The 21,917-nt window shown below is 59.5% G+C and overlaps 1 protein-coding gene across 1 annotated transcript; it reads right to left on the bottom strand.

Annotated features, from left to right (window-relative positions):
• Positions 1-958: 958 nt before the first annotated feature.
• On the bottom strand, positions 959-6,070 carry LOC132318163 (actin-binding protein WASF3-like). The gene is made up of 8 exons (XM_059824516.1): positions 5,938-6,070; positions 4,381-4,515; positions 4,088-4,241; positions 3,637-3,754; positions 3,267-3,442; positions 2,608-2,874; positions 1,753-2,135; positions 959-1,116 (listed from the first exon to the last, which is right to left on the bottom strand). The coding sequence occupies exons 1-8, from the start codon at positions 6,068-6,070 to the stop codon at positions 959-961; spliced, it is 1,524 nt and encodes a 507-aa protein (XP_059680499.1).
• Positions 6,071-21,917: the final 15,847 nt, after the last annotated feature.

Raw genomic sequence — 21,917 nt, 5'->3', positions numbered from 1 at the left:
AGGCTGGGGGCGGATCAGTGCCTGGGTCCGAGTTGATCTCAGTTGTACGGGCGCAGTTTGTGGGGCTGCAAAGTGGACGTTGAGTTTACCTAAAAGCAGCATTTTGTCTAATTAATTATTTTTTCAAATAACGCTGAAGTGGTGTAGCGCTAAGGTCAAGGAGAGTTGGGCTTGGGGAAGCTCCCTGGACACCTCTGCTCCTTTGCTGGCAGCCCCTTTCCCCCCGAGGGCAGCACACGTTGCACCTTTCAAAGCCCAGACAAGCGCTGTGTCTCCCTGCCAGCTGCACAAGCCTTGCCTTCACCCTTTTCCCCCAAGAAAACTGGTCCTAAGGATGCAAATGGGCTCAGGTCACCGACGCCTTGGTCTTCTCCAGGGAGCGACAGCACGACGATGACCGTCCCTACGCAACTGCCGCAAAACGCAGTGCGTCGCTCTGTGGGAAGGAGGCTCCTGCCCACAGGCAGCCTTTGGAGCTGCCCAATCCTACAAATGCAGGCAGCGGAGCATCCCCAAACCCAGCGCACGGCCATCCCTGCGTGCCCGTGGTGACACCAGCTGTGCGATCAGGCTTCTTCTCCAGGAGCTTCTCGTCAACACCTTTAACATCTAGCTGAGAAAGCACTACTGCCTCTGGGTTTCCCTTCTCTAGCAAAGCACACTCAGGGCCAGTCTCTGGTCTTGCTCCAGGTGTAAATCTGGAATAATCCTATTAACCTGCCTTCAGAGCGTTTTTGAAGTCATTAAATGTGAAGGTGCTGCTAATTTCTGGTCTACTGCCTCCGAGGTGTATCCTACCAGTGCTGCTGCTGCCCGAAGGGTTTTTGACATAGTGTAAAAGCAAAGCTCCTGAATGAGCGGGGCCACCCGCGCTTGTTGGCATCAACGTTGGGGAAGGCGCCTATACACACCTGGTACGGAGCCGGGGAGCTCCGCGCCAGCCCAGCCCCGGGGCCCCTCAGTCCGACCACTCGTTATCGTCCAGCTCGGAGTCATCGTCGGACTCGCTGTACTCCACCGCGATCCGGCGGGACAGGATTGTCGCCACGTCATTGCCCACGGGCTCTTTTTTGGCCTCTTGTTCCCATTGCTCCTGGACTTTCCGGAGTTGGATTCCTGCGGCGGGAAAGGGGGAAGGCTTTAGGGGCAATGTGCCCAGCACCCGGGGGTGCACCCAATGAGCAGCATGCCCCCCAGTTAAAGGTATAGGCTGAAATAGGGTGGCTGCAGCCCCCTTGCAGGAGGATGCACACAGTTGTAAAGATATATGAGATAACAGATGAGATAATAACGCGATGGGTGTGATTATACAGCTATATAATAGAATACAGCTCCTCCTCTGCTTCCACTTGGCCTGAAGAGGTTGAACCTTCTCGAAGGTTAAATCTGCCATTCGACCTGAAGATTTGCAGGAAGGGGAAACGGGAGAGACCTTGGAGCGCAACGTCTGCTCCAGCCTGGAAGGAGGCCACGCGCACAAGGGCTGCCGGTCATCCCTGTGGGGCTCCATCCTGCCTCCGGCGATGGGTTTCCCCCACGTCCCTCCAACCCCCTGCATTGCATCTCTTTCCCTCCCCAGGTCCCACCTGGGTGCCACCATCTTCACGCATCACCTGGCCACCTGGGGCTCGTCCTGCACTCAGTGAAGCCAACGCCACCCAACTCTACGCCAAGAGGTATTTTAACACTGCAGTGGCAGCGTTGGGGACCCGTCTCCCTCCGCTTCCCGCTGCCACCACCCCTGCCACTCACCCCTGCGGATGGCGGCCAGCAGGTCGCTCCGGGCGTCGCTCATGGGCATCAGCGGGATCTGCGGTTTCCGGGGCTCCACGGCGGGGGCCGGCGGCGATGCCGAGTGCGCCGGCGAGGCGGCGACGGCGGGGGGCCCCGGTGGTGGTGGTGGGGGTGCCACCGGGGGTCCCATGGGGCCGGCCTGCGGCGGGGAAGCGGAGTAGGGGCCGGGGGGTGCGGGGGGCGGTGAGGGTGCGTAGGAGGGGGGGGCGGCCGAGCCGGGGGCCAGCGCAGGGGGAGCCGAGATGGGGCTGTCGAAGGCGGTCTGCGCAGAGGGGATGACAGGCGGTGGGGGCGGTGGGGCGGGCGGCACGAAGTACTCTGCCATCGGCACTGGCTGCGGGCTGCAACGGGATGGCAAAGCCACGTCAGCGGCATGTGGAACGACAGCACCCACCACTGATCCCGGGCACCCACCACCCATCCCAGGCACCGACCGGCTGAGCTGTGGCTTGGTTCACTCTGGACCCCCACGTAAGCTCTGTCCCCACGGAGGTGGGGGGGTCTGCTGGCAGGATGAGCTCTGGGGCATGCGGTGGCGGGAAGGCAGCCAACATCCCAGGCGAAGATGGTCCCCTCCATCCACCTTGTCCCCTTATCTGGCATGAGGTTACCCCAAAAGTGCTCCTGACTGATTTGGCCTCGGGACTCACCAGCAGTTTTGGACCACAGGGGCTGCAGAGGAGGGCTCTCCCCGCTACCACAGCACCGCCAGCAGCCCAGAAATGGGGTGGGAAGCCCCCCAGCCCAGGCAAGGCCCCCCCAAGCCCCTGGGCATCCCTCCGCCGGGAGAGAAGAGGCAGGCTGAAGCCCTACCCGTAATCCTTGACTAAGTGAGGTCTCGGCCCGTTGAGGATAGCCTCGGGGGGCTGCGGCACATGGGGCTGCTGGAGGCGGTTGAGGCTGTTCTGCCGGCTGCCCGCTGCCGGCGCCGGGCGGTAGACGTGCTCCTGGGGGGGCGCAGCTGCCAGCACCCCCTCCTTGTGCTCTGCCGGGGCCAGGTGGGACACCGGGGCCAGCAGCTGCGCGGGGTGGTTGGGGCTCGCCGGGTACGAGTGGTCGGCCGCGTCCGACGCGTAAGATCTACGACACAGGAAAAGCCAAGGGTCGTACTCCTGGGAGGGGGGGTCGGGGGGATGTGGGTTTGGGGGTATTTTGGTGTTGAGACAACAAAACAAAAAATGGCCACGGAAATAGAGATGTACAAGAAAGCCAAGAGCTAGCGGAGGGGAGGTGGACACCGACAGAGTTGAGCCAGTCTCTGCTAAATGGAAAGCGCTCCGACTTTATCCCAACACCAAGGCTACTCCTGAGGTCCAGATGCGACCTCGGGGACACCAGCTGTGCATGAAGCTACCAAGGGTTTATGGCTTATCACCCCGACCCTGCTGCGGGCAGCGCATCCCCCCAAAGACGGAGAAGAAGAGAAAAGCAAAGGAGAGCCGGTGAGCTAACGCGTAGTAGGTAAAACCTGCCTATTATCTGGGGACAGTGATCCTTCCGATGACGCCATGTGATAGGGGGATGGTGAGAACCTGTTATCGGGTCGGAATTCTTTATCATACGCCATCATGTTCCACTCCAGGCGCCGGTTGCGGGCTTTCCTCACTTTCTTCACCTCCCGGGTGGAGTCCTCCACCAGCCGCTGCTCCTGGGGGCACACACAAGCTGCGGCTCCGTCTCCAGCCCGGCTCCTCCGGACTGTGAGCGGTACCCAGGGAGCATCGAGATGCACCCACCACGGCAGGGGGGAGCACACGGGATGCACCAGGAAGGCGACTGTCCCCCGGGTCCCGGGCAGCTCCAGCTCCAGCCCCCCCGCAGTGTCCCCCGCCTGCCCGTTACCTTCTGCCTGCGCTTCTCCTTTCTCTTATCTTCTGTCGCCTGCAACATTTTCTCCTTCCATAAGTTGAAGAAGTAGGAGGGGTCGGTGTAGAACTTGAGGCCATCCTTTTTGTCATCCCTGGGGGGTTGGGGAGGGAGGAGAGGGGGTTATCAGCCACAGAAGAAGCCCCCCTTTCCCCTGAGCAGGGGGGTTTGGTACAATCACGGCCATAAGCTGTTGCCCCACCATGAACACGTCCAACGCAGTGGTTACTACACGCAGTACCACTGCGTGGGGTCACTCGTCCCAAGGGCCCTACACAACGGGGTCGGTGGCACAGCAACCAGAGAAAACAGCCTCTCCAGTCCTCACCAAGCAGCAAATGGGGTGCAGCCCCCCGATGCCTCTCCTGGAAAGGGCCCCCCAGGACCTCCTCGGTCCCCCCAAGGAGTGATGCACCAGTCACTCTACCTGTAGGGCGTGAGGATGTTGAGCGGCGGGGGCTTGTCGCAGCGCTGGTACATCTCCATCACCGGGTTGGGGATGGAATTGCGAGACACGACCTGCTGGTTCTGCACCGTGGAGCTCTTGAAGGCTTTCCGCATGTTGATGTCCTGCAGCGAAACTGGGGGCACGGGAAGGAGAGGGGATGCAGGGGTGGCCTCAGCCCCCCGAACTGGGCATGGCGGGTGGTCTGGCCCTGAGCACGCATCTCCTGCCCGCTCGCGCCTGGCCGTCACCCCAAAATAGCCCCAGCCCCTCACCTTCCTCCACGGTGGAGTCCAGCTGCGTCACCTTGATGACCAGCAGGTCCACCCTCTCCTGCAGCGAGTTCATCCGCATGTAGAAGCTGTTGGCTTCGTTGAACAGCTCGCCGAAGATGTCCTCCGCGTGCCTGCCTGGCAAAGGGCAACAGGCGCCCGTCACGGGCAATGGCGGCAGGCGGGCAGCCCTCTCCCAGCCCGTCCCCTGGGCCGCACGCCTCCCCGCCGGCTCCGTGGGGCTCTCCCCAGCCTTGGCTTTTTGGAAGCTGACCTTCATCCTCTCCCAGACCTGGCAAAGCATTGCGTGGAGGAGGGGAGCGCAAGCCACCTGCCCTTCTCCATGCACAAGCATCCTTTTCAGCAAAAGCGGTACCCGTGGGAGGCACCAAACCATGGCGGTGCTCATCCTAAAAAGCCTTTAGATCTACCAGGGCAGACGCAGCCAAAAAACTACCGTCATCCCCAGGCCGTGCAGCATCACCTGCAGAAACCCCGCTCTGAAGGTGGAAAACGGACAGCAGGGCAGCGGGGAGAGTGCTACAGTGGGGAGAAGCTGCCAATTTTTTCACTTTAGCAGTTATTTTCCTGCAGCGCTCAGTGCATTGCTGCGATAGCTCTTTATTAGGGCTGCCATTACCACATCCGCGCCTGGCAGAGCATTGCTGACACCTGCAGGCTACAGCACCCATCCTGTCCCAGCACCCAGCCCAGCACTGCACCCATCCCAGGACAGCACCCCCGTGCCTCAGGGTTTCCTCCAAAACCACACATCACACGGCTCCCGAGATCAAGGTGCTTTTGATATCTCCTCGGCCTGTCACCCGACTTGGCCGCTTGTGTTTGATCTCCTTTTCCCCTGGGCGAGTTAGCCATGGCCTGAGCACCCATGGGTGCTGCTCATGTGAGCCGCCACCCTTCCAGCAGCTCCCTAAATATAGGGTTTATTTTTCTGGGAGTATTTTAGAGAAGAATCTAGTTCTGGAGCAGGGGAAAAAGAGGGGGAGCCCTGAAGCGCCTGTGCTTCTCTCTCTATTTTAAGTCGATATTCAGCTGTGAAATAGGTTGCCCCTATTAAAATTTCACACTGGCGTGTGCAGCGCTCTCATCCTCCCCTTTTCTGCTGAAATCAGTCCCAGGGCAGGAAGACAGCCAAGGATTTAGACCTTTTATATAGACCTCTCTTTCACATAAAGCTCTAAGATTAAAAAGAATAGGTTGGGGTTTTTTTTAATCTTCGCCTGACCTTCCTATTTCTGGCCAAGCTGAGAAGCAAGGGGCTCGCGAAGGCTTTCCGTCCCCCACCGCACAGACTGGCTATGGGAGGAAAACGGGTCTTAAAAATGTCACCAGGTCCCCACCTTGGGCTTGACCCTGAGCATCCTCCTTTTTTTATTAGCTGGCTAATTCCCACTGAATTAGGGGTGGCTGCAGCCCGCACGGCTCTTGCATTGCTCCCATTTCTCTGTGATTGGAACTGGAGCAAGCAACCGCAGCGTCCCACCAGCATCCCACCGCCCCGTCCCCATCCCACGCCAGGGTCGCTGTGCCGTGACTTACTGAGGCTGCCCAGCTGCTTGATGATGGCAGCCAGCGTGCTGTTGGTCACACACTCCAGCTCACTCGTCACCCCCTCGGGAAGAGCCCCCCGGCACAGGTGCCGGGGCTCGATATTCCTCTTCACCAGCGGCATGCTGCCGGCGAGCCCTCACGCCTCTCCTGGGCAAAGAAGAAAGAAAAAAAAAAAAAGAAAACACACAGCTTTTGCCATTTGCCTATTTTCCCCCCCATTCCTCTGCTCTCTTCCCCGAGGCACTCATCCTGCCCATGCCGGGACATGGCGCGGCGGCAGCAGGGCTCTTCCACGCAGGGGATGCTCCGTGGGCGCAAACCTCCGGATGCCGGCGAGCACGCGGATGCCAGGATGGAGATGAGGACCACGCCATGCCCTGTCCCCACCCGTGTGCTCCGCTGACAAGCCACCGCGCCCGGGGAGCCTTTGCCACTCACCTTCCCGGAGCTGCGCCCAAACCGGGAGCAAACCCCCACGTTTCGCAGCCCTTCAGCCGGCCCCGAAAAGCCTCACCCGACCCAAACAGCGGCCAGAAGCGAGCAAGCGCTTGTAATGCCATTATTTCCAGCTCAGTGCAAAGCTCTCTGGGGTTTTATTTGTGCACGCACTACGCCCAGGCACGCTGCGGCGGCCAGCTCGCCCCTGGTCTTGGCACATCCCTGCGTGCCCCCTGCTCCGCCGCCGGCCCCACCTGAACCGGGGATGGTTCATTTTCTGTGGGGCTCAAGGAGATGCAGGGAAATGCCCACACCCAACGGCCTCATCTCCGGCGAGAGCACCCGTGGGAGCTGGCGAGGAAGGACGAAGGACGGGCACAGTGGGGTGGGGGGTGGGGGGAGCTGGGGGCAGGTTACCCCATTGGTGTAAAGGGCGAGTGGTGTAAAACAGGCTGAGAAAGAAGAAAAAAAAAAGGAACATTTATTAACCACGGTGGTGTCTCCTGGGGTGTTGCAGCCTGGGACCAGGACACGGACCGGCACAAAGCGGGCAGTGACCCCACAGGCTTGCACAAGGGGGTCTTACGTGACACAAGTACGTTGGGCCTCAGCTCCACTCCCAGTGCAAAGGCAAACTGGTGGCTTTAGCATTGAAATCACCGCGGATTGGATCCCAGGCTTATAAGGACCGGAGAGCACCAACAGCCTTCCCAGACCCCAAATGCAGGGAGCTGAATCCCCCCCGTTTCACATCCCAGGCACCCCTCATCCACCCCTTCTTTCACAAAACCCCGCTCTGCTTTGGCAGCGAAGGAAAACCAGCGTCCGAGCAGAGCCATTAATAGCCGGGCACCGACAACGGAGCCAGCAATTCTGACCGTGAGCGGAGCCAGAAATCTGCAGAGTTCACATTTTTTGGCCCCGGCAGCGTTAGACAGAACAGTTTCCTATTGATAGCACCCAGCCAGTGCTCCCGTCCCCCCGCCAGCTCCTCTGCAGTTTTCAAATGCAAATGCAAGCTCCCTCCATGAAAGAGTCCAAAACTTGGTTCTAAATCATTCATATCGAGTTTCCCAAAGGGCTGATTGTGCTCCCAGATCTGTGCGTACGGGGGGTGAATGGCTGAGCTCCGCTCTGCCCCGGGGCAATCGGGGTGCCGTGGGAAGGACCCCAGCCCTGAACCCTCCTCAGGGTTGAGCGATGCTTCGGGCTCAGAGCAAACCGCCTGTCCTCCGGCGCTTCCCAAAGTCACCGCACGTGGATGGCGGGGCTGGTACTCTCCCTGGCTCCCCAAAAAACCGAGAGGCTTCCGCCAGCTGGGTATTTTTCAGCTGAGAAAACTGTGACAGAGTTTGCAGGGGAGGCTCTGGACGTCCGCTCTGGCCACATACAACCCCCCTTTCCAGGCACCCCCCGGGCTGCACAAAGAGATGAGCAATGCCGGCAGCTTCGCCCCAATCCCACTTTGAGCCAGTTTTATGTGTCACCCCAAAATCCGCACTCAGAGGCTGAGCCCCGGCACGTCCCCGCGGGTCTTTCCCCCTGAGCGGCGGCTGCAGGGACGGGAGGGCGCGGGGCAGAGCGGTTAACGAGCTGCTTGGGCCCAGCAATTAGAAACGGGGAACAAAGAGCTATTCTCAGCATCCGCCTGGGACGCGGCCACCGGCTCCCGGGGCTTTTTGTCCCCGCGCAGGGGGCCCAGGAGGAATCGGGGCCACCCGCACCTCCATCTCCCGTGGGGACCCCAGAGGGAAATGAAGAAAAAAAGGATTTGAGGTCTGAAAAGACGGGCAGGAGGTGGGTACGTGGTCTGATAACAGCGTTTGAGACCATGCCATGGGAGAGCACCTCTGGCAAAGAATGATCCCTTTAATCTCCCCCCAAAAAGCCCTAACAAGACTCAGAGCTTGCAGCAAAAGAAACCAAGGAGGAGTTAGGCACACATTTTTAGGCTAGGGTAGCCAGGACAGGCAACTTTGGCCAAGCCACGGGAGAAGCTGCTTTTTAGCCTCCCCGATTAATGGCTGCTAACAGGAACACGGGGATTAGAAACCCCTGCCATCCCCTCCCATGACAAGCCCCATCTCAACCTGCTGTAACAGCATCCCTCGTGCACCAGCGGCACCAAACCTCCAACTTCTGGGTTGAAAACCCAACTCCTGACCTAAACCCCGTGATCTCAAGGCCTGTCCCAACTTAGGGACCAAAACGCTTTTGGGTGGGGATGGGCTACACGTGACACCAACTTAATTTCTGTCCTCGCAGGCGCATCTTGCTCACACCTACCGAGAGGCTGTGCACAAATCCTGAGTGCTGGCAGCTTGGCCCGAGCCCTGGCGAAGGGATGCTCGGTTATGCCCAGCGCTGCTCCTGTTCCTGCTGATATTTCTGGTAATTTCCAAGCCTTCGAAGGGCTGATTTTGGTGGCAGGTCCTCAGACCTTCAGGAAAGAGCTCTGCCGGGCATGGAGGTGACTCCTTGGTGCAAGGGGGAGAAGCCTGAACTTGGCAGAATTAGGCAAAGAGCAATTCATGATTTCTTCCAGACATATGGCCATACCGGACCCCACCTCAGAGCTCAGCACCGTGGGCCATCGCCAACGCGCAGCATGCACCAGGCTTGGCAACCCCCAGTACAGCCCAGCCGGGCACTGCCGTGCAACCAGTAAAGCCACATCTGGGCAGCTGCAGGGCCAAATTGCCGTCTTCCCATGGGCACTACTAGCCCTTGATGGCCCTGAACAGCCTCACCTGGGACCCACACCCCACCCACGGGCCCAGGAGGTTATTTAAGCTCAGCTGGGGGTGCTAGTCCTGCCCTGAAGGGTGCTGTTGGTCCCCAGCCCTGCTCTGCTGAACCTCACCCCTGCAAGCAGCTCCTGCCCCAGGTGGGTCTCTTGGGTGGGTGCTGGCACCCAGGGGTAGTCCTGGGTTTGGCACGATCTTCAGGGCGGGTGTTGGACCTGTGTCACAGCCTTGTCTTTGTCCCCAGCCCCTTTGCCTCCTGGTTGTTTGATTCGGGGTGCCTCTGGGGCTGCCAGCAGAGCCTGCTGCCTGCCCTGCCTGCTGTTTGCTGGCCCCAGGGGAGGGTGATGGCCAGCTCCTGCGCTGGGGTCACCCTGGGCTACCACTCACCTTCCCCCTGTAGCCGCCGGCCCCGCTGAGCCCCGGCAAGGGCAGAGGCGACGAGGCTGGGGCAGCACCTTGCTCGCAGCGCTCAATTAACGGGCGCTGCGGTGGCCTTGTCCTTGTCCCTGTGCTGCAAGAGCGCAGCTGGGCTGGGAGCAGCTGGGGGTTACACCAGCGCTGCCGGGGGGAGGCTTGGGCCAGGGCAAGTGGGATATCCGGCCTCGGTGTTCATGCTCGGGTTGGACATCAGGAAGGGTTTTCCACCTTGCCGGGGTGCTCCAGGTTTGGTGGAAGGTGTCCGGTCCTGCCCAGGCAGCCCTGCGAAATGCCGGCTGTGGCGCGGAGGGTGAGAAAAGGAGTTCCTAAAGTCCTCCCTGGGGATGCAGGTGTCTATCCTCGCTGGGGAAGAATGCCTGTAGGTGGGGACGAGCTCTTCCCCTCCCACCCTGCTCCTGCCCTCCTCTCCGACTGTGGCTCAGGAGACGTGCCAGCCCTTGGGGGTTCGGGTCTTTCTTTCCTCTCTAGCTGAAAGTGCGTTAGGAGAGGTGGCCGATGGCTCCGAGGCTGCAGGAGACCCCAGCCGTGGCCAGTGGCGCTGCCCTGCCCGGCTTAGCATGGTCCCTCCGATCCCACCCTTCAGCTGCTTTGGGCTACCGGTGCCAGCCCCCGTGCTGCTTCATTTTCAAAGCCCCACTCAGGTTAAGTGGTTACATGGGTTTTTCCAACCACCCTCAGCAAGATTTGCTTCTCTTATTTATTTCTCATGCGATGGTCCCAGTTTCTTTAGGCGCTGGCCACTCCATGGGTGCAGGTACTCAAAGGCACAACCTCAACCAGCCAAACCTTCTTGCAATGACCTGAGCCCTCCCGTTTCTCTGCACATCTACGGGGTGTCGTTGTAGGGTGAGCATCTCTTCTGCTGGGTCCGGGAACATCAGCCAGATTATGTTATTGCTTACACGGACTAAAATCCATGAGGTTTTCCTGTCTCCTGAGGGGAAACGAGGAGCCCTCAGTGGGATAACACCGGTGTCAGGCTGCAGGAGGAGGAAAATGGGAGCCACAAACTCCGCAGGAATTTCCTGGAGGTGGAAGGCAGGAGGAGTGGGACTGGCCAGGGTCTTCCCAGGAGCTGCTGCCACGGTACCGGCACACTGCGGGGGCTCTCCCATCACTCATCTTCTCTCCCTAAGAAGCTGATTTCTCCCCAGGAACAATCAGCAAATGGACCGCAGCATCCCAAACCCCAGAGCTGCTGAAGAGCAGCTCCTGCTTTCCCAGACCACGCGGGAGAAGAGTGCAGGAGGGCTGGAGAAGAAATGCTGCCCCAGACCACGACTGCCAGCCCCTGGTCCCTGCAGACCAGCCTGGCAGTGCCATTTGCAGATGCTGGCTCACAGGTGACCCCGAAAGCCGGCTCCTTCCAAACGTCATCCTTCATCTCAGCAGCCATCGCATCTGGCAGCTTAAGTCCTTGGGGTCCGTCGGGGGCAGAGAAGCAGCTCATGTTTTCTAAGAAGGTCCAAAAAACAGAGTTTCGTGTCCAGCCATTGCTCCTTATATTCTTCACAATAGCTGTTCATGTCCGTAACTGTCTCCTCACCTCCACCTCCCAATCACCAGGGGATCGAGCTGTGACTTGCAAAGCCAAGCTGGATTCCTGCGGCGAGGTCCAAAGTGGCCTGAAGGATCATGCATACTCTGGATGGCCCTGCACGGAGGGACAGGTTGGGTGACATGTTTCTCAGGTGCTGGCTAATCCCCAAGACAGAGTTTTGGTTTGGCAAGTGCCTGATACTTGCAGTCTCAGCCCCGGTGCCCTGCTTCATATGGCATGAGAGGAGAGAGGAGTCCCCCTGATGTCACCTTCCTTCGCTGCGCCAAGGTGGCACAGAAGGTAATTTTGGAGTTTGCTTTCCGTGGCTGGGTGCTCCCTGCAGGAGAAACCTGGATTGGGAACGTGGCTGTGGCAGAGGTGAGCTGGGCTGGGGAGGATGTCCGTGTTGCACACCGCTGGCTTGCAGGAGCAAATCAGCCATCCAGGTATCTTCAATACCTCGCGGGACGGTATTGAAGCACGGCACCCAGCCGAGCTCGTACAAGGTGACCAAGGGAAACCCAACTCACCCTGCGCCAGACGGCCAAGACCAACCCTGAGCTTGGATTTGGGGAGAACGTGGGTAAGTGTGCAGTGAGCATAGCCACGCCAAACCCCTAAGGACTGGGAGCTGGGGTCAGCCTCTGCAGCTAAGCTCAGTTCTGGGCCAAGCTTTGGGGGCAGTCCGTTTGCTCGGCTCTTGCAATCAAAGCTCTTACCCGAATCGGGCTCCCCAGGGTGCTGCTGAGCCCCGAGGACCAGACGCTGCCAGGAACCGGAGGCTTATGCAAGGAAGCAAAAGCTTTGGTCGGATGCCAGGAGCCAGAGTAGTGCAAAAAAAAAAACAACCAACCCCACAGTGGTATATTGAAAAATCTATTACCCTTGAAGAAAAGACAAAGTTTTACAAATGAATATCAAAAGAACAAGAATGTGGCAATGCCTGTTCAGGACAGCAACCCGTGTTTGGGTGACGGTGAGGTGGGGAAGGGCTGCGGGGCAGGAGGGAGAAGAAGGCACAAGGGTCCTAAAATATTGAAAAGAGCAAAAAAAGAAAGCCGGGAAAAGGACAAGAGGCGGAGGTGACACTCAGCTGGGCTCGTAGGTGCCTGAAGCAGCTTGTCCTAGGGTGCTTGGCAGGACAGATCGTGTGCAGGAGAGGGCTGGGAAGGATCCCCGGGGTGTGCAATGTTCCTGAGCAGACAGAACTGAGCGGGAGCTGCGAAAGCAGCAGGCTTTCGAGCTGTTGATTTGTGGAGCTCTGCCACAGGGCATGCTGGAAATCGGTGCAGAGGGCTTCAAGGAGCAACAGGACAAGTCTGCAGAGGACAAACAGGGCCACCGGCAGCTGCCTAATGGCTGAGGGACAACCTCTGGCTCAGGTGGCCCTAAACTCCGGCTTCTCAGCCCCAGATGTTTGGCTGGTGTGGGCCACGAACAGCCTCGGGAGGGAGCGCAGAGCCTATAGCCTATAGGGGCCGAAGCTTTGGTGTCTCAGAAAAAAATCAACCAGCAAAAACTGTGCAGGTGGCTCTTTGCAATGCGGAGAAACCTGCTTGCTAGAGCTGGACCAGATCTGCTGAGGTACTTCACACAAAATGGAGCGTGAGCCGCACTGTGAGGATGCATTGCTCTAATTTATGAAATGCATCTGCGACCACTTCTTAATTTGTTGCTAGCCCAAATGACTGTGAATACTACCGGTATGACAAATGTTGTTGCTTTGTGTGAAGCTGATAATCACTGCAAAGCTATTTTCCAAAGGTTAATTAAATATATTAAAACTGGCTGGATCTTGAGCATTCCCCTTGCTTAAAATAAACCAGAGGGCAGATCTTCAGTGAGACTAAATTCTCATGATTGCACTGAGGCTGATGGGCATGGGAGAAGCAATGCCACTGCCTGCCCCTTCCTTGAGACCTCTGCGTCCAGGAGTCTGGCTTTACAAACACCTGCTGATGGTCTGGGGCCACAGAAAGCATCCCAGCCCCATCCCGAGCGAGAAGGGTTAGCACATCTCACGGCAAAGCATCGCGTGGCAAAATTCCTTGGGGACTGAAAAGCCCCAGGATGTGGGATGCTGCTTCTGGTCCCCCATCTGCCGGCTATTGGCTCGGGGGAGGCTGGAAGCTGGAGCTGCGGACCCACTGCTCCCACAGCACATGTGAAATGAGTTGAGAGGTCTCAGCCCTGATCGTTGGTGGCACGGAGGAGTATTTGCTGTCGGCCAAGAACAGATCGGGGCTGAGCTGCAACCACAGGGAAAGGGTCAGGCCTTCCAGCCAAAGGGAGGAAGGAGCTGGACGTCTGGTTGGCCCTGGGGCAGAGCTGCATCGCTCCCTGGGTTGGGGCTGAATCGGTGACCCGTGCCCCATCGGGAAGCACATCGCCCGCCCCGGCTGGGAGCGCTGCCCGCACCTCTCCTCCAGTCCATCTGCAGCTCTCCTCCTCTGCTAACTCAGCCAAAGGCAGCTCTACCACGGCTACCAACTGCCAGGAGGCTTCAGCGAACAAACACTTCACAGCAAAGTGCAACATAACGTTAAATCACAGCTAAAAATATTCCTGAAGAGTTTTATTAGTAAATGCCACAGTATTTCCCCCCCCCCCCTCCTTCTACTGCAAAATGTTTCAGCTCTAGGAACAGCACTTGACTAAATTGCCTCTAAATCACAAACGCCTCTGAAGGCTGGGCTCCGCAACGCCAGCCTTCGCCAAAAAGCCTGCTTAGGAGGATGCCGTAAATGCAACTGCCTCGCTGCCTCGGGGTTAGTCTAAAAGCTCATCCTGCTGCCTGTCTGGTTTAAAACAAACAGGGTCCTTAATGCTTTTATCTAAATGATGTTTCTTTACAGGTACGCAACAAGCAAACGCTGTAAATTGGCAAGCGGGTTTTCCGGCAGTTGTTTTCCTTGGGTTTTAGTTGATGCGGGGTTTGGGTCCTGTCGTTTGATTTCGCAGAAGTGGGGAGCCCTCAGTGCCCCCCGGCGCTGGTCAGGGAGCTGAGGGCCACTTCATCGGGTCCTTCCCGTCCCACAGAAGCTGCTGCCAGCCCCGGGACGGAGCCGGCACCGCCACCACCACCTTTTGGCTTCATCTCTGCTTCGGGTACAAACTAAATCCATGCAAACGCAACTCCCCGATACTCTGACGCTGAAGGGAGAAAGGGCTGGAAAAAAGGTGTGGATGAAACTACGTGTGATCCTCCTCCATCATCCTTCGGCTGCTCCGTGCGTGGCTCCTGTGCTAGGACCGCCTGGGAGCAGCGACGCCAGCCTTCATCTTCAGAGGAGGAGTCAGGGGATGGGGCGGTGGGAGCAGCAGCACAGATCCCGGCTCTGTTTTGGCTGGGGAAGATCCCCGCTGGCCCGGGAATCACGTGTTGTTTTTAGTGACTCTTCACCACCAAAGGAAAATCTTCAATGACATTTCTTTTCCCTTTTGTGCTCAGCTCATTAACGGAAGGATCTCTCCCGCTCGCTGGCGGTTTGTGCGAGCAGGACGCTGCTGAACAAACCAGCCTTATTCTCCCCGATATAGAAGGCGCTTTGACAAACCCAGGAAACCCTCGGCGAGCAGCAAGGGTCTTTCTGGAAACCCGGCGCTCGCCGGCTTTGGGAACAGCCGCAGGAGCAGCGTCTCCAGCCGCAGAGCGCTCCCAGCCAGCGAAAATGCCTTTCCCCGCCGGGGCTGTGCCGTGTGCCCGGGCGGTCCCTTCCCGGGCTTGATGGTGCTGCTTCACCCGCCGGTGCTGTACGTGCAGCCCTGGAAAAATCCCGGTGGGACCTCGGGAAGCGGAGCCAGCTCCTGCCGGGGAGCCGGCGGCAGCCCCTCCGCTCGGAGACGTGCAAAACACCGCGGATCTCGGTGGCTTTTTGGATGAGCAGCTCTGCAAAAAAACATTCTTACATCTATTATTTTGTTTTTATTTTTAACACTTTGGGCTTGAGGGCTGTTGTTCGTAACTTGTCAAGATCTTGGCATCCGCAGCTGATTTGTCATCCACCATAAAATGGAGGATGAGCATCTTTGGTTCAGAACTGGGCCAAGGGAGATGACAGCTCTAAGCAAAATATGCTTCATCTCGAGTGTTCTCTGTGGGCTTCAGCTCCTGGGGAAAGGAGCGGACATTTGGGGTCTACATTGCATCCCAGGCGTTATGTGTAAGAGCCTTTCGCGTGCTTGCCACAGAAAAGCACAGTGCACGTTAACCTTCTAGCTGCCAGATGAAGTTTTGTGGGACCGATGCCGTCTTCAACCTCCCCTAATCACCGAGCTGTTCGACCTGTCCAAGGGGATGCTACAGAGACACCATCAAAATACCTTTTTTTTTTTTAAATGAAACTAGCAACCTCTCTAAAATCCAGGCGAGGCGATGCAGCAAATGAGGGGTGTACCTTGGCAGGCTGAAGTTTGGACGATGAATTATTTATTCTGCCATTGCCCATCTGCCCATACGTCCAGGTCCTGCGCTCCCCTCCTCCGGCTCGTGTCCGGCAGCGTATCCGGCAGCTGGCTGCTGTTCGCCAGGCAGCCGCGGACAAAGCAGCCACAAACTACGCTAAAAAGCATCTTAATCCATAGGTATTTTATCGCGCTGACACCACCACGAGGCAGCAAGAACTCCAGTTTTAAGCGAGAAAATTAACGCTCCCTGCAAGTAGCTGAATCACCGAGCATGGAGGCCCAGGCTCTGCACCCATGGGGGGGGTGCGCCTGCCTGCAGCCTGCTTGGGGGGTGCCCCAGCCTGGGGGGGCCCCTGGGGGAGCCCCCAAGCCCCAGGGAGGGCCCCGGGCTGGGGGGGGGGGGGGGCATGCATGGCAAGTGCCACCGGGCTTTGGCCCTGTCCCCTCTGCTTCCCCAGCCCCACAGCAGCCCCCCATGCCCCCCGCATTCCCCACGCGGGGGGTGGCGAGCCCTGCCCTACGCTGGCTATAGGTGCCCCTCCCCGCACAGCTGTGGGCCCAGCTCAGCCTCCACACTGGAGTAAAAATGAAAAGCAGGGGTGGGTCCTCCCTCCCCGAGATGCAAGGATGGAAAGTGATGCCCCCCCCCACCCAATGCAAGGGTGCAAAGCAGCCAGGTACCCCCTTCTCCATGCAGGAATGCAAAGTGACAGCACCCCCCCCCCCCCGAGCCATGCAAGGGTGCAAAGAGGCCTGACCCCCCCCTGCAAGGTTGTCAAGCTGCTAGGATCCCCCCATAAAAGATGCAAAGCAACGCCCCCCCCCTTTGCACGGATGCAAAGAGGCCCAGAGCACCGTGATGCAAATGAGCTAAGTGGTTTGGGGATCCCCCCCCCGTGAAAAGGTGCAGAGCACCCTGACTCCCTCCCCTCCCTGCAAAAGTGTAAAAGGGGGGGGGATCCCCGCCCCCCCCGATGAATAGGTGCAAAGTGACGAGGGACCCCCCCCGGTGGGATGCTCGGACCACCCCCTCCCTCCCAATGCAAGGCTGCAAAGCGACACGCACCCCCCCGCACGCACGGGTGCACAGCTGCGGGGGACACCCCTGCAATACAGGGGTGCAAAGCGGGCCCCCCCTCAGGCAAGGCTGCAGAGCGGTGGGGGCTCCCCTCCACGCCCCCCCCGCAAAGGATGCAAAGCCAAGGGGGGACCCCAATAAAAAGGCTGCAAAGCGCCTCCCCGATGCCCCTCCATGGGGTGTCCCCCCCCCGCAAACTGACACATTTGGGGGGACACACGAGACCCCCCCACCCTCCCCGTGCCGCGTCATTCCCGCATCCCTCCCCCGCTCACCTCCGCTGGTTTGGGGGGGGGCGTGGGGGGGTCCCCTCCGCGGCGGCCCCGCGGGGCTGTGCAGGGCTGCGGCGGCGGCCGCCGCGCTCCCCGCTGCGCGCCTCTCCGCGCCGCTCCGCAGTGCGCGCACGGCGCATGTGCCCCCTCCGCCACCGCCTCCGCCCCGCTCCGCCCCGCTCCGCACGGTCGGCCCCGGTGCGCGGGGCCGGAACGGCCCCGCGCACCGGGGCCGACCGTGCGGAGCCCAACTCCCTCCCTTATAATTTTGGGCTTTTTTTTTGCTAAATACCTAATTTTCCATAATTTTTCAACCTGGACTTGCCATAAGCTTTGGACCATCCGGATGAAAATCCTTCAGCTGGCAAGATGAAGAGGCGAAAGGATGCTCCGGTACAAAGGGGAGCGGTTGGAGCATCGTCTGCTCCGGTTTTGGCATCGCCACCGTTTCCTTCGTGCCTCTTCCGTGCCCTGCGATGGGTCTCCCCGCGGTATCGGCACACGAGGGTGGTGACCTGGCCGGTAGCCGAGGTTCAAGAACCGGAGCAAGCAAACCCTCGTCCTCCTCGGCTCACCGCCGTCACCAACTGCTGTTGCCCAAGGATCTTCGGTCCTCTCCTTGGTCATGCCCCAGAGCCAGCGCTGGACCATGCCGAGATGCCATTTGGTGTGAACGCATGCGAGGGCTTCATCCCATCGTTTGGGGGTCTCCGGCAGTGGGGCTGGAAGTCTGATGCTGCTGCTTCCAAAAGAGTTCCGCTCTTCCCATAGCCCGTGGGTGCCGCTTGGTCTCCGACCAGGTCAAAGCCTTCAGCTGGAGCTAACAGAGCCCAAGCCGGGGTGTCCAGAAATGGCCCCACCCCAGGGCTCTGCCCTTCTCAGGCCCCTCCGGCCCATGCAAACCCCTTGCCCATGCTCTGCCCACGCTCCAGCCCCAGTGACCGGCAGGGATTTTCCAGCCTGGCCAAGAAGGGACGCGAATGACTCGCTCAGGGGCTGGGACTGCGGGAAAATCATATGGTTCTGCCCGTGCCGGCCGCACATCCATGCCAGGGATGGCGGCAGAGCCAGGGCAGGCTCTGATGACCCCCTACCCTGTCCTCGACCCCCTGCCCAGCCAAGGGGCACCTCTGGGCTGGCGGCTGGCAGTGCAGCCGAGCAAGGCACCGCACAGAAATAGCACATTGCTGTAAATCCAACCGCTACTAGAGGGCAGAGTGAGCCAGGCGAGACAGGTATTTCAGCTGTGCCAGGAGCTGGGATGTGGGAAACTGGATTTGCTTCCCCTTTCCCCTGCCACTGAGGCACGTGGGGGAAGAGGGAGAACTTCAGCAGAGCGAGGGGATGACCTGTGACATGGTTTGAGGTTTGGAGTGGGATGACTCACGCTTTGATTTTTTTTTTTTACAGAGCGCTCCAGGGCTGGATTAAACCATGTTTGTAAGGAAGGCACGGCAGCGAGCACCGTGGAGGCAGCAGGGCTAAGCTCCCTGGTCCCCAGCACATCAGGCTGCTGCACCCCCAGCCCTGAACGCTGCTGCAGCCGCTCCCGGTCCTCGTCAAGAAGAGAAAACGAGAATGGTTGCGTAGCAAGTGCACCCCAAAAGGGACAGCTGCTATCTCCTGCTAACTCGCTAGGCTGGACCTAGGGGTCCCTGACCCTAACAGAGCCAGAAGTGCCACCCGTCAGGGCAAGACAGGCTGATGCTCATGCCAGGACCAGCACGGCCTGCACTGGCACCACCTCGTCGTCGGAGCAGGGATTCGGAGGACTCACCTTCAGCCAGGAGGTGTGAGCAGCCCCTCTGCCATGGCCCGTTGCGTCCCAGCCGAGAGCTGCCCGACCCTGCCTGGAGCTGTCGGTCACATCCAGCCCTCGCTTGGAGCAGCCCTGGGGCTCTGTGCTGCCAGGGCTGGCAGGAGCAGGTCAGCACGTTGGGAGCCCACAAACTGCCAGGAGCAAATCCAATGGGTGTCACAACCACCTCGGGCCTCAGCCCCAGGAGCCCCTGGCGCACCTCCCGTACCGCCCGGGGTGAACATGCTCGCAGCCCCCGCGCACGCCTGAGCTGGGAGGGTGCAGGCAGCGAGCAGGCAGCGTGCCCGGGGTGCCCCATGCAGCTTGGCCATCTGGTCCACGCTGCGGGGACGGGCAGAGCAAGGCAGCACGCTGCTCCTGCCACAGACAGGTGGAGCGCCAGGGAGCGTCAGCTCCGCTCCTGCGCGCGGGGGACCTTTGCTGCCTCCGGGCAGCCTCAGGCGGTGGCCAGGCCACGTGCTAGGGGACATTTTGGCAGACGGTCTGTCAACAGGAGGTCCCTGCAGATCTTCTCTGCCTCTTTACCCACTCTACAGGTTAGGAACTTCTCTTTCCGTGCGCGCCCTGGAGCTGTGGGAGGGGATGCTTTGTGCCTGGTGTCTCTGCCAGTGCCAGGGGTGCTGCCGCGCAGTTTGGGCATGGTGCAGGCAGGCAGCAGCACCCGCGGAGCTGAGCGGCACCCAGGGCTGGCCTCTGCCCAGGCTCTTTCTGACTCGGGGCAGCAGGCGTGGGGTTTTTACCCATGCTTTTTTCCTTTCCCACTTGCAGGCTGGGTCTTAGACCGGCGGTGCCCTCCTGCTTGAGCTCAGCTGCACGAACCAGCTGCACTGATGCTCCTCCGCTCCCGGAGCGGCTCGCCCTGGAGATGGTTGTGCTGGCTTTGCTCTGGGGCCACGGGGCAGGAACAGGCAGCCCTCCTGGTCACGCGGCTTGTGGAGATGCTCCGGGCTTGCCGCAAACAGCACGGGGCCAACCTCGTGCCGTGCTGGAGCTGGGATGTGCCCCCCAGCCTCCAAACGGAGGAGCTGATGGGGAATTCACTCTGTCCCCGGATAAACTATGTAATTATCAGTTACTACCAGTAATTAATGAATCACGGGAACAACTTATCCTGGGGGCACATCCACAAACTTCTCTGCTAGCAATGCCCTGAGCACCTCGGGGTTTTAACCTACTTGGAGTCAACGACAGCTCCTGCATCAGTGGCGCTGGGAACAAACAGGCACGCGCTGGCACAGCGGCGCCGGGGTAAGCACCCAGCCAAAAACCCCGTGACTCCAACCCTCCATCACACTCAAGTCAGCAAACCAAGCCCTGTGCGTCTGGAGTGGGATACCGGGAGGCTGCCAAAACCCGGCTGCTCTTCGGTTTGGGTCGCAGACCCCAGCCGGCACAGGAGGAGGTGCCGGGTGCCGTGCCACCGCACGCGCTCGCCTCCCGCACAGGCTGCTGCAAGGGGTGAGGTAATCCTGGGTAATTCCTGACTTCCATGGAAATGCCTCCAGGCCGCGATGATTATCGCTGTAATTAGCTTCTCTGATTTTTCTTGGTGTTCTATAAAATATTAATTTACAGCTGGATCCTTGCCTCCTTTGTGCGCCGGCTTGAGCTCTTCCCGTCAGCAGAGCATCTCTGGCACCTCTCGCCGAGGTCCTGCGGGGTCACGCGGCAGAGCCGGGGCGGCCACTGGCGGCTGGATGGTGGTTGGGGTTGGTGGCTCCAGCCAGGAGCTTCCACTTCCCCGCAGGAACATGCCCTTGTAGCTCCTACTTTAAAGAAAAGACTGAAAACGCGTGAAGCACTCTCGGAAAGCGCCCGTCACACCTCTTCACCTGGACGGTGAAGGTGAGCGGGCAGCTAAACCGCTCCAGAAGCCCTTTAATACGACATAGATCCATCCCGTTGCTCCGTTTGGGCCAGAAATAGCGTTCTTGCTCAATGGCGCGGTAAATCAGGTGGGGCGGCAGCTGTGGCTGAGCCGGACCACGTTCTCCACCCAGCCTGCAGCCGCGGGAATGAACACGGTGCTGCGATTTCCACCGCTGAAACGAAGCCAAAGGCGGGGCTCGGCGGCACATCACGCCCTGAAAACCCACTGCTCACACCAGCGCTTGTAAGTTACCTCATTTTTCAGCCGGACTAAGTAGAATTGACTTTAATCTCGCTAACGAGGCGGAAAATGCCACCTCTAATATTTCCATCCTGAACACTGGGAAGGTCAGGCAGAGAAAGGATGCTATGGCGTGCGTTTTGCCTTGGCCGGGTGTAACAGGCGGCAGCCCCACAGTGCTGCCCGCGGCCCGGCTGCCCGCCGTCGGGGTTCCTCTCCTTTGAAGGCAGCGCCGGCAGTCTGCGAGTGCTGGTACTCTCGCTGCCTTCTCGCCGTGACAAGCCTTGGGCGCCGGACCCCGTGTCCCAGCATCCCTGCCAGTAGGTGACCGCTGCCACGTCCCTTCAGGCTGTCCCCGAGTTCTTTATTCCTCTGGGATAATGTATTTGTTGTCTTTGTCAGGCCAGATGTAACGGTTGTCTTTAACTAAGGCTGAAATCTAAAGAGAAAAGCGTCGCTAGTGACGGGAAGGGGTTGTGCCCAGCATGCGAACGTCTCTGCCGGGAGCTGCTCGCTGCCGGAGCTGTTTTCCCGGCGCTTTCGGCCAAGCAGCAGACGTCGTCAGCGACGTTTTGTCCTCGGGACAGCCCTACGTGTCGCCGCGCCACTGCGCAACACCCACCGAAACAAAGCCAGGTCGCAAACCCGCTGGGAACTTGTGTTCTCCTCCGAGGCCACGTCCCGCCATGACGCTTCTCAGGGTGTTTGCATAAGATATTTCCATCCGGTCACTCCTCCCCTTCTGCGAAACCAAACACACGCATTCTGTAGCTGCCAATCCCTTTGGCAGAGGCTCTGGCACCACATTTCGTAGACGAGCAACAAACTGCTGAGAGCCACGCTTTGCCCGGGCAACCGGAGGCCCGTCGGCCGCGACACGAAGCGCTGCCTGCCAGCTCTCCAGGGATGTGGGATGTGGGTCCCGGAGAGCCCGGCTCGGCCGCAGCCACCCACCGACCGAGCCGGCAGGCTGGGGGCTTTGAGGAAAGCCGTGCTGCGGGCGCAGAGGGGTATTCTATCAGCCGGTGCAACCAGGGAAGAGCAGCTTTATCTGTTTTGCTCTCTCAGTGTTTTCTTCAGGTTGTGGTTACGGAGCGGCAAACCCTCTGGGTGTGATGT

The sequence above is a fragment of the Gavia stellata genome, chromosome 14 (assembly GCF_030936135.1).
Source record: "Gavia stellata isolate bGavSte3 chromosome 14, bGavSte3.hap2, whole genome shotgun sequence".
Classification (NCBI taxonomy): domain Eukaryota; kingdom Metazoa; phylum Chordata; class Aves; order Gaviiformes; family Gaviidae; genus Gavia; species Gavia stellata.
The sequence above is the reverse complement of the archived record's forward strand: the minus strand, read 5'-3'. Positions and strand labels throughout refer to the sequence as shown.